Raw genomic sequence first — 12302 nt, forward strand, 5'->3', positions numbered from 1 at the left:
AATTATTTTATTAATGTCATAATATTATAACAACATTATAAAAAACAAAATTAGAATTATTATGCATTAAAGCATAAGTGGACCTCTTATAAGTTAGGAACAGCTTAAGCAAAACCAATTCTAATTAATATTTTTTATTTATTGCTTATACATTGTTAAAAAGTTGTCAAAGAGCTACTTGTAAGTTTTTTTAAAAAATTGTTTTGCTAATGGAAGATTAAGTTTGCAGATTTATATATACACGGTGTTCCAGATTAGCCGGAGGAGCCGACATGTACATATTTTTCATGAAAAACTGAGTCGAAAACGTCAATAGCAAAAGGAGTCAATAGTTTTCAAATGTAAATGTAAATGTTTTCTAATATTGTTTGACAGAATTTTTTAAAAATAAATTTTGAAAATGCTTGTCGGCTGATGTTTTTAATATTATTTGATTGAATAATTTAATTAATATTGATTTTATTTATTAATTTATTTATACATAAAACGTATTTCAGAAATACATTTTTTATTGGTATAAATGCTTTATCGAATTTGCAACTAATATTACTTTTTGTCAATTAAATTGAATTCGATTTAAGAATACAGCAATAGATGTTAAATTAGAAATTTCAGATTTATACGGCACTATACTCGTTCAACACCATGCCATTTAATGATACTCGTTAAAGCGCCCGGCCGGCGGCTTAGTTGCGCCGCGCCTGACTTCGCGAGCATCACGGTCTGTAGCTGGAAAGTTTCAAAGGCGCACCATTTGAAAACTATTGACCCCTCAACATTTTACTATTGACATTTTCGACTCAATTTTTCATGAGGAATACGTACATCCCAGCTCCTCCGGGAAACACCCTGTATATATATATATATATATATATACAGGGTGAATTTTAATGGCTGTCCCAACTTTTACCATGAAAGATGAGATTACCGACTGCAATCTTAGTACACACATGTACGATATATATAGGGTGTGTGTGGTGTGTGTGTGTGTGTGTGTTTTCTTATAGTTTACTCTTGTAATTTTCATGCTGATCAGTTTCTCAGTATTATTTAAACTTCACTTGCAAGCAACAATTATAGAACTTGCATATTTCGAGTACAACAAATTCAGACAATTCCCCAGCAACATATTTTTTTTCTCATAGTTTACTTTTGCAATGTGCATGCTAATCATATTATCGTTATTGTTTGCATATAACTTGCAAGCAACATCTGCAAATCTTGCATACTTCGAGAATAACAAATTCAGACAATGCCGCAGTATCAAATTTAAACAAGCAACAATTTTTTATAGTTTATTTTTATAGTGCTTTAATAAAACAATGATTTTTAAGAAAACTAACAGAGCAATAAACTTTTTTCTTTTGCAACTTTTTAGTAACAAATAAAAATATTATTAATAATTGATTCTACTCATTTTGTTCTGCTAACTTATAAGACGTAAATAATTTTGAATATTAAAACAAAGAAATATTTTAAGACCTCAGTAGACTTAGCATTCTTACCACTAAAAAAATTCAGATATAGCATAATTATGTGCTAATTAATTGTTCTAGTCCCAAATTGTGTGCTTCTATGCATTCACAGAAAATTAAAAACAAAAGTAAGGATACTAGATTCACATGGCAATAGCACCTCCCAATCTTAAAAAAACATTGTATATGAAACTGGATATACCAGAATTTTGTGCTAATTTTGTACCTTAAGATACTGCAAACAAATATAAAAAATTAAATAGTTATCAAAGTACCGATGCTCAGTACTGTCTCAAACACAAAATTTTAGATTAGAATATTTTAAGAGCACATAAATACTCATTTGGTATCAAAGTCAATGCAGTAACCATTTTATGCAGCAGCAATTATTTTAAAAATACTTTACACTTGCATTTTTGTGAATTATAAAGGTTTTTAAAGTTATTTTGCAAGTTATAAATTTTTAAGTCATATATTTTATAAATATATAATTTAAAAAATAGTTTTATACTTGACTTATATGTGTGGTTAGCTTCTTATTTTTTTCTTATATAGTTACGGTATAACAGTACTGAAAACCAATACTTTAATAAGCGTTGAATATTTTTTATATCTGTTTGCAATATCTTAAAGCACAAAATTCTAGCATATCCATCTTTTTATTCAATGTTTTTCAGAAATAAAGATGTTCTAGCATCACATGTACCTAGTCACATAAACCCCACCTTTGTTTTTAATTTCCTATGAATGGACAGGAGCACAAAATTTGGGACTAAAACAATAAATTAACACATAATTAGCACATAATTATATCTAAACTTTTTTAGATGTGAGGGTGCTAGACATACTAAAATATTTTAATTATTATTTAAATTATAAAAGACAACCTTAAAGAACATCCATAGTATTCTTACAATAAATATTAGTGTAATTACACTGCTGCATTGGAGCAATAAGTTAAAGTAAGACAAGTATATATATTTTTATCATTCTAACTTGTTCTCATTCAAAGTGCTGCGCTATACAAATACAGGGTATATATATATATATATATATATATATATATATATATGTTTATATTATCATGTTTCTATTTTTGAGACATAAAAAACATTCAAATCAAATTAAAAGTGGGAACTTAAATAAAAATTTTTTCTAAAAAAATATTCTATTTATAAAAATATATAAACAAAATTAAAGAAAAATTGAAGCAAAGAACATTGTATTGCATATTTACCATAATACTTTTTGCTTATATGTAATACTGTAAAATAAGTACTAAAACATATAACACTGAACATTAGAGCTAAGAAAATTTTCTCTTTCTCTGTTATGTACAATTGCAAAAAAAGAAACTTTTGAATGTTAAGATTATGTATATCCAAACAAAGTAATTAAGCGATTTAAATTAGTAAATCATTTCTTCTTGATAAATTGTAATTGATACAAACTGTAATTTGTATCAATGTACAAATAAGAACAAAATTACAACACTAATATTTTAACATAAAAATTAAAGCAACATTTGTAATACTAAAAATTTCTTCTTTGAATTCAATAACAAATTGATTGTTAAAATTCAAAATGCAAAATATTTAGTGACATAACGTTTCATTATATTTACTTGAGACACATGTCTGGCATTAATGCTGCGTATACTGCCAGCGTTCTTAATGACGGTAGACACGTCACTGCCGATCTCATCACGTATTTTGTTTTTCAGAGTGGTGAACATGACGATATGATAGCGAGCGCAATCACTGAAGTCAGCATGCGACAATGACAACACTTCTCGACACCACCTGTTAATCCGGTAACTCGTCAATCCGATATAAACGACACTCCACGCCCGAAATGCATGCTCGAATTTAACAGTGGATAGTAAGCCATAACAGGTACATTGCGCGTGATCACAGATTTTTCATCACGTTTACTTTTCATCGATGCGCATACTGCTCGGTGGAATTGTTATTTACGATCTATCGTTTACACCACGAACATATTAATTTTCGACTACCACAGTTACGCTAAACCATAGAACTTATACTAATGGAAGAGGAAAAGGACCCGTAAAAGTGTATCTAGAGCACTAGAAAAGTAGGTATTCTCACGTCTGCCATTTTTCTTCAAACTAGCAAGTAACTAGCATGAAAAGTTAGATATGTTTTGTACATTGTATACGTCAATAATGTTTGAAAACGCCAAACTTTATGCGACAATAAAACGAAGACATGATATTTATAATCTTGAGACTGTAAAAGTTATTGCGATGTATTATATATATAAAACATCATGCTAGTTACTTGACTAGTTTGAAGAAAAATGGCGGACGTGAGAATACTCACTTTTATCAGAGAGAAACCTGAGAGCGGCCACCGCGGCCTTTTTCGTGCGACCGATATTTGACTAGCATCAGCGCCAAACGTGGATGTAAAGTCTGTTTTACATTAATCGCAAGCAGCTAGTTGCGACTTGCGACATCCAATAGGCGCTTAGTTTCTAGTTAAAGCTTGACATTTATTGGGTGTTGCAAATTACAACTGGCGACTGCAATTAATGTAGAACGGGCTTTACATCCACGTTTGGCGCTGATGCTAGTCAAATATTGGTCGCACGAAAAAAGCCACGGTGGCCGCTCTCAGGTTCCTCTCTGCTTTTATAGTGCCTTAGTGTATCCAAGAAGTAAGACAGAAAACTAGGGGTGCGTTCGAAAATAGCTTTCGCTGGTGCTGGGAGAAAAAGTTAAGTTGGTAGTATTGAGAATTTCCAACGCTGCGTTCGTTTTCTCCTTTGAGTATATTGGTTTGTTCGCGTCGCCATGCTTCGACATGCTCCTACTCACTCCAACGCATTCTAATAGGTTGGCGTCATCGGAATCAACGTATTGGAGTGCGTTGGGGTAAATAGGAGCATGTTGGGGCATGTGACGCGAACAAACCATATGGGTCTGTTCGCGTCACATGTCCCAACATGCTCCTATTCACCCCAACGCACTCCAATACGTTGATTCCGATGACGCCAACCTATTAGAATGCGTTGGAGTAAGTAGGAGCATGTCGGAGCATGGCGACGCGAACAAACCATATAGGGTGCTTTCCATTTAATGACACAAGTCGACACAAGTGTAGTTCTATCTTTGTTAGGGCCATAGCAGAATGGCTGACTTACAATCTTAAGACATGTTTTATGGTTTAAGCCTTATGTCTTGAAGCAACGCACAATAACTGTCTTGTGTTTTATGTCTTATAATGGCAATGTAGAAGACGCCAAAAAGAGGCGAAAAATGAAACGTATGTATAAAAATACAGTACAGTAAAATAAATATAATTATTACAACCAATAGCTTTATTAATATTTTTGCGTGTTTAACTATAATAAATAAGTAACAATAATTTCATACTTTAAAATGTATGAATTTCAACAAATATGAATATAACCTCTATAACTTTTTCTTCAAAGAAATGTATTTATAAAGCCTAAAAAATTTATTTATAAAAGGAATAAAAAACATATTTATAAAGAAAATGTTAAATATACTAATAATATGTACTATATATGTTATATATTTATATTTATTCTAAAGCAAACTTTTATCAAAATTTTATTATATCAAATTAAAATAAAATTATGTAAATAGTTTTGTTATAATTATTAAAATTGTAAACGTTTAGTTGAATTCATATCATTTGGTATATTTTTTGTCTATAATATACAGGGTGTCCCAACGCATGTGGACCACCACTCGTAAAAAGGTAGAAGGGATCGAGATGAACATACAGGTCCAATATTTTCTTGGGTTAGGTCTACAAATAATCGAGATATCAATTTTTTTAATTGTGCGAATGAGAGCGCGCCGCGGCGCGCCGTAGGAAGAGCCGAGCCGCTCGAGCCGTAGCGCAGCCCACCGTGTGAAGCATTGGCTGCCGGCAGCGGGGAGAAGGAGGAGAAGCGGCGCCGCTGCCTGTGCTTCGCCTCCCACCGCACCGCGCCTAGACTCGCGTCGTTACGCACATTCGCAATTACTTGACAAAATTATTTAGCAAAGATAGGGACAAATTAAAACCGTAATAAACTTCTGTGATTGAGAAAGTCGAAAGAGAGAAAGCGATGGAAACTTATGGAATCTTCAAATAATCTAATTTCTATCGTAATTGTGAATATAGTAAATTAATGATAGTTTTCGGTACATTGACGATATATTCTTTCTTTTTCTTAAATATCTTATTTACAGTATCATACAACTCGAACTTTGTTTCTTATCGAATTGTATCGTACTGTAAAATCCTTGATGAAAACATTGATAAAAATTCGTAAATTTATTCGTCAAATCATTATCGTAAATTCACGATTGATTCTCAAATTGATAGTTTTTTTTTTTTTTCGTCTATTATAATATTTGCTACATCGAGTTCTCTCATCGTTATCTTTTTTCTCTTACACGATATATTCATAAATATTTCTTCATATTTAATCAAAATGATGCAACAATGGAACAAACTTTTCTAACAGAAAATGCGAGAACGATAGAAAATAATATCATTTCTTTAAATTTGTTCCTTTTGATTTAGAGATGGATTATAAAATAGAAATCAATTAGATTCTCGTGTTTCTATTTTAAATAAATCACTGAAAATCTATCGTAATTAATAATGCAATTAAAGATAGAAGAAACTCTAAGTTTTCTATCGTCATGAAAGAAAACTTAGAGTTGTATTGACAATACGTGATGTACGTTAATCTCTAAGCATAATTATCGTAGAAGACGCATCGCCCCTAATCTATTGTTGCACGCGTCGCCCGGCCTTTTTACCTTTAATTGCATTATTAATTACGACAGATTTTCAGTGACTTATAATGTATTAGAAGAAATTCGAAGTTCTCTATCATATACAAGAGAAAATCATTTCTAGTTAACCATACTAACGATACTTGACATAACATTGATCTCTAATTACTTATAATTACCATAGAAGTTGCATCGAATAATTTATCCTGAAGTCGTTAGATCAAACGTGAATATTTTTCTATCGTGTTATTTTACAAAGAGTGCATATTAGGGATAGTATTTCGTGCATTTCGTAATTTTCTAATAAGATGGTTACGAAAGGAGAATGTATAAAGAATCAATCGTGATAAATCTTCGTTAATTTAATATTCCATAAAAAACGATGAGAGAATTTGATGCGGCAAATATTATATTATTTGCAGGTTCCATACGTTTCCATCGCTTTCTCTCTTTCGACTTTCTTATTTACAAAAGTTTATTACGATTTAAATTTGTCCTATTTTTATTAATAATTTATAATCTCGTCATGTAATCGCGAGTATGCGTAGCAGCCATCGACGCGAGCTTAGGCGCGGTGCGGCGAGACGTGAGAACGGCGACGACGCTACGCTTCTCCTTCTTTCCCCCGCCGCCGCCGGCAGCCAATGCTTGAAACAGTAGGCCGTGCTATGGCTCGAGCGGCTCGAGCCCTTCCTTCGGCGCGCAAGGCGCGCTCTCATTCGCACAATTTAAAAAATTTATATCTCGATTATTAGCAGACCAAACCCACAACAATATTGAACTTTTATGTTCATCTCGATCCCATCTACCTTTTTATGAACAGTGACCAGTATGCTCTGGGACTCCCTGTATATACATTTTTAAAGTTTTGTATAAAATGATAAACATAGATATACATATACAATTAAGTATAATGTAAAATTAAATTTTATTTACAGAGTACAATTTTAAGAACAATTAAATGATGCACATGAGGAATAAAAAATTTTTATTAATTTTGTTATATTGGATGTTTTTATATAAATTTTTAAGACGTAAAAATAATAGACATATAAGATGGTATAACAGAAGATGGCATGTGCGACCTATAAACCAATTAAGATATAAATTTGGGGATTACGAAACACTTTTTCAAGAATTAAAAAATGATGAAAGTTTATTTTTTCGTTACACAAGAATGAATTTAACATTATTTAATAAATTAGTTCAATTAACTGAACCTTATTTGACAAAAAATAATTATCGAGCCCTTCCTGCGGAACAAAGATTGATAATAGTATTAAGGTTAGTAAATAATTTTTTTGTTCTTCAAAAGAATTGCATTCTGAATAATTTTTTAACAATAAATAATAATAATATAAATATTGTAATAAACATGTTTTTCAGATTTCTTGCTACTGGAGATCTTCCATCATCTATTGCTTTAGCATTTCGGGTTGGCGAATCAACAGTACGTATGCTAATAAAAGAAGTATGTCAAGTTTTGATAAATGTATTGCAACCAATATATTTGTCACAACCAAATGAAGAAGACTGGAAATCTTATGCTGAAGGTTTTTGGAAAAGATGGAATGTACCAAATTGTGTGGGAGCAGTAGACGGGAAGCATATAACTTTACAATGTCCACCTAATTCAGGAAGTCTTTTTTTTTAATTACAAAAAATATTATAGTATTGTGTTAATGGCTGTGGCGAATCATGTATACAGATTCACATTAGTAGATGTTGGTGCTTACGGTGGTAACAGTGATGGCGGAATTTTTAGTGATTCCTTAATTGGACAAAAGCTAAAAAATGAAAATTTAAATATGCCAAAAGGAAGTTTTAAATTACCTGGCAGTGAATTATGTACACAAACTTTTTTATTAGCAGATGATGCATTTTCACTAAGCACTAGAATTATGAAGCCATATACAGGAAGAAATTTAAGTGAGAAACAAAAAATATGCAACTACAGATTTTCTCGAGCTAGGCGAATAGTTGAAAGTGCTTTTGGAATATTTGCGAATAGATGGAGAATATTTCGACATTCCATTTGCATGGTACCAGAAACAGCTGATTTGATAACAACAGCATCACTCTGCTTACATAATTTTGTAATGACTGAAGAAGAACAATGCCACCAAAAGTCATATAATACAAATCAATTTGTCAAAAACAACGAACATGAACAAGTGAAAAAACACATTTATAGTTTTATTTTACAGATAATTATTGATCTGTTAAATATTCTGATTTTATAAATGTTGATAATTAATCATAATATAAATAAGAAACTAATTTAGAAAAATATAATAAAAAATAAAATAAATTATATAATTGTATATTATAATTTTACATTTTTAATTTTCATAGATCTTAAAACATATTGCATGTTTTTTTTTTTTTTTTAAAGAAATGCAGTGGATGGTTTTAGATTCTCCAGAGAATTTATCTTGTGATATTGTATCTTCTGCTTCAGAACAAAGAGATAAACTATGTGAATATTTTACGACACCAATGGGAGAAGTTTCATGACAATATGATTATGTGCAAAGGGGTGCATATGGTGAAAATGTTTAAAAATAAAATTAATAGTTTATGCATACATAGCATTTATTTATATTAAATAATTTTTATTAAATTTTATAAAATTATTTTACTTATATAACATATAACAGTCTTTTTAATAATTGTTACAAAGTATTACATAAAAAAATGTTTAACAAAAAAATTGTCTTCAACTTATTTAAATCATAAAAACCTACTTAAAACAACATATAATTATAAGAACATTATTATATATTAAATTAAAATTTTTTGGTATATGTAACAGCCTTTTTTATATTACATATAGTATCACGTTACATTAGTATTACATAATAAAAAAATCTTCAATAAAATATATTTATAAATATATTTTAAGCATGTAAATAACAAAAATATAGCATTTTATTTAGTACTAAAAAGAAACTACAACCACTAATTTAAAACAATATTTTAAACTTTCTCTCTACCTTTTTTATATTATATGCGTATTACAATTTTTACAATATCACATAATGTAACAAAAAGATAATGCTTTAATGCAAAAAAAATATTGAAGTTAATAAGATTGCAAAAAATACAAATAAATATTACATCTCTTGTAATGGGGAAAATAGAGCATCAGTTATCATTCTTTTTCTAATATTTTGTTGAGATTGTGGAAGACTTGCCAAATGAGCAATAATAAATTCAGCAAATGCTTCGTTTTCATTGCTCTTATTTTTGTTATCTAAAGCACTAATGATTTTCTGGCTTACCGATGTAAATATGTCATTACATTCTTTAGTTTCATCTACTTTGCTTTTCTTATATTTAACAGGTTTTGTATGTAACACATATGACTCTTTTTCTGTTATTGTACGTTTATGTGTTACATTACGTGAAGTATTTTCTAACATATTTTCTTTATTCTTTTCACCGTTATCTTCTTTGTATATGGAATCATTTGACTTTTCATTGTCAAGTACTTCATTTGGATCGGATTTCGAAATTTCACTTAATACTTTAGCAGACAATGTAGAAGATATTAAACTTTTATTCACTTCAATATTATTATGCGTTCTAAAAATAAAACAATGTAAATAAATATTATACTATTAAAACAAGAACTTTCAAATCGTAACTACAAACCTTCGTCTCCTGACATAAGTGTCAAGAAAAGTTAACTGATTATAAAACGGAAAGAGCTTATGACTAGAAGGACCACTTCCACTCTTATATTGGCTCTCTAAGATTCGTTTCTCACGATTATATTGATTTCTCAGAGATGTGCATCTGGTTTGACAATAATCAGGTGTATAAAAATTACCTGCAAAAATTTTAAAATTTTTAAATTCATATTTGCATTGCATAAATATTTAACAATAAGAAATAATAAAAAATAACATTTACGATTTACCATAATCTTTATTTTGCATTATTTTAGAAATTTTATTCCAGTCGGTATCCTTAACAATCTTATTCTTATAATCTTTGTGTCCCTTATTATAAAAAAATGGACGTGCTCTGTACAATTTAATTAGAAAAGCATCACCGGCTTTTTCTTCCATAGAAATTTCTTCTGTTTCTATTAATTCTTCATTGGATATATATACATTTGATCCAAAATATTCGTGATCTCCCATTTTAATTTAACTGAAAAATTACAAAAATATGTGTGTATATATATGTGTGTGTATGTGTGTGTGACACACATACACACACACACACATGAATATATATAATCAAACTTTTCTAGATACTAAAATATCATCAAAAGAATAATGCTTTTTTTAACTAAAGCTAAATAGATAATTGCAGCTTTTTACCTATAAGTACTTTGGTAATGTAGAAACAGACAAAGTCGGAATGACTGCACCAATCCTATATTCAAGTAATGATCTTCAGTGTAGTAATTAATTGACGTAGATCAAGTCTAAATAGATCAGATCTTCTATAAGATCCCAATGCGAACAGATAATACTGATGATACTCTTCACCTTGCCTGTTTTCGACACATATATATTATAGACAAAAAATATACCAAATGATATGAATTCAACTAAATACAATTTTACAATTTTAATAATTATAACAAAACTATTTACATAATTTTATTTTAATTTGATATAATAAAATTTTGGTAAAAGTTTGCTTTAGAATAAATATAAATATATAACATATATAGTACATATTATTAGTATATTTAACATTTTCTTTATAAATATGTTTTTTATTCCTTTTATAAATAAATTTTTTGGGCTTTATAAATACATTTCTTTGAAGAAAAAGTTATAGAGGTTATATTCATATTTGTTGAAATTCATACATTTTAAAGTATGAAATAATTGTTACTTATTTATTATTGTTAAACACGCAAAAATATTTATAAAGCTATTAGTTGTAATAATTACATTTATTTTACTGTACTGTATTTTTATACATACGTTTTATTTTTCGCCTCTTTTTGCCATCTTCGATATTGCCATTATAAGACATAAAACACAAGACAGTTATTGGGTGCTTTCCATTTAATGACACAAATCGACACAAGTGTCGTTCTATCTTTGTTATTCATTGAACATAAAATAAGATAGAACGATGCTTGTGTCGACTTGTGTTACTAAATGGAAAGCACCCATATTAAAGACCTATAGCTCTAGTTTACACCGAGCACTTGGTACGCGTATCAAATAGTAAATAACTAGTGAATGTGTTTAATCATTGGCTGATCAGCTTAAATTCACTACTTGATACGCGTACCAAGTGCTCGGTGTAAACTAGGGCCGGTATTCATAGTCGAATCTTATTTAAAGATCGTCTCAAGCAATGTCTTAAGATGCTAATACGACTCTGTGATTGGCTGATGGCATCTTAAGACAGTACTTAAGATGATCTTAAATATAAGACCCGACTATGAATACCGGCCTATGACCTAGGCCGGTATTCATAGTCGGGTCTTATATTTAAGATCATCTTAAGTACTGTCTTAAGATGCCATCAACCAATCACAGAGCCGTATTAGCATCTTAAGATATTGCTTGAGACGATCTTGAAATAAGATTTGACTATGAATACCGGCCATAATCAAAGATGCGCCAATGGCTTAGTTTACATCGTGCATTTGATACGCGTATCAGGTACCATATTCGTATCAAATTCGTACTAAATATTTAGTACGCACGATGTAAACGCTGCCGGATCAATTTGGTACGAGCGTATCAAGTAGGAGTATCGTACTAAACTGATACGCGTACCAACCCCTACAGCATGAAATATTGCTGCAACGTTGCAGAAATATTATTTTGTAAGATTGGAATATTGCAGAAAATATTGCTGCAATATTGCAGCAATATTCCTATGTCCGCTCCAAAACAATATTGTGCAATATGTCTGCAATATTTCTGCAATATTCCCCGTAAGATTTCTGTAATATTTCAGCAATATTGCTGCAATATTTCTTGTAAGATTGCTGTAATATTTTTGAAACGTTAATGCGCAATATGAAGGAAATGTTGCAGGTGGTTAAATTAATC

At 30.1% G+C, this 12302-nt stretch overlaps 2 protein-coding genes across 3 annotated transcripts in view; both read right to left on the reverse strand.

Annotated features, from left to right (window-relative positions):
* Positions 1-3734, reverse strand: part of LOC105835054 (golgin subfamily A member 1) — a 178030-nt gene extending 174296 nt beyond the window's left edge. The window contains exon 1 of the mRNA XM_036292280.1: positions 3100-3734. Within this exon, the coding sequence (XP_036148173.1) occupies positions 3100-3210 (111 nt within the window). The 5' untranslated portion in view covers positions 3211-3734. The remainder of the gene's footprint in view (positions 1-3099) is intronic.
* A 5363-nt stretch (positions 3735-9097) lies between these two features.
* LOC118647321 lies at positions 9098-11369 on the reverse strand. 2 transcript variants are annotated; one of them, XM_036291978.1, is made up of 5 exons: positions 11214-11369; positions 10596-10771; positions 10187-10422; positions 9919-10096; positions 9098-9849 (listed from the first exon to the last, which is right to left on the reverse strand). In XM_036291978.1, the coding sequence occupies exons 3-5, from the start codon at positions 10410-10412 to the stop codon at positions 9378-9380; spliced, it is 876 nt and encodes a 291-aa protein (XP_036147871.1). In that variant the 5' UTR covers positions 10413-10422; positions 10596-10771; positions 11214-11369; the 3' UTR covers positions 9098-9377. The 2 variants fall into 2 exon arrangements, with proteins under 2 accessions (XP_036147871.1, XP_036147872.1); XM_036291979.1 differs by having other exon boundaries at positions 10180-10422.
* Between the last annotated feature and the right edge of the window lie 933 nt (positions 11370-12302).

Source organism: Monomorium pharaonis, chromosome 9, assembly GCF_013373865.1.
Source record: "Monomorium pharaonis isolate MP-MQ-018 chromosome 9, ASM1337386v2, whole genome shotgun sequence".
Classification (NCBI taxonomy): domain Eukaryota; kingdom Metazoa; phylum Arthropoda; class Insecta; order Hymenoptera; family Formicidae; genus Monomorium; species Monomorium pharaonis.

Bases quoted from the DNA above. Each gene is read 5' to 3' on its own strand.
- LOC118647321 (XM_036291978.1), bottom strand. From the start codon at position 10,412: ATGGGAGATCACGAATATTTTGGATCAAATGTATATATATCCAATGAA. The intron at 10,097-10,186 runs GTAAATCGTAAA...AAATTTTTGCAG, and splicing joins AATGCAAAATAAAGATTATG to GTAATTTTTATACACCTGAT. The intron at 9,850-9,918 runs GTTTGTAGTTAC...TTTTATTTTTAG, and splicing joins ACTTATGTCAGGAGACGAAG to AACGCATAATAATATTGAAG.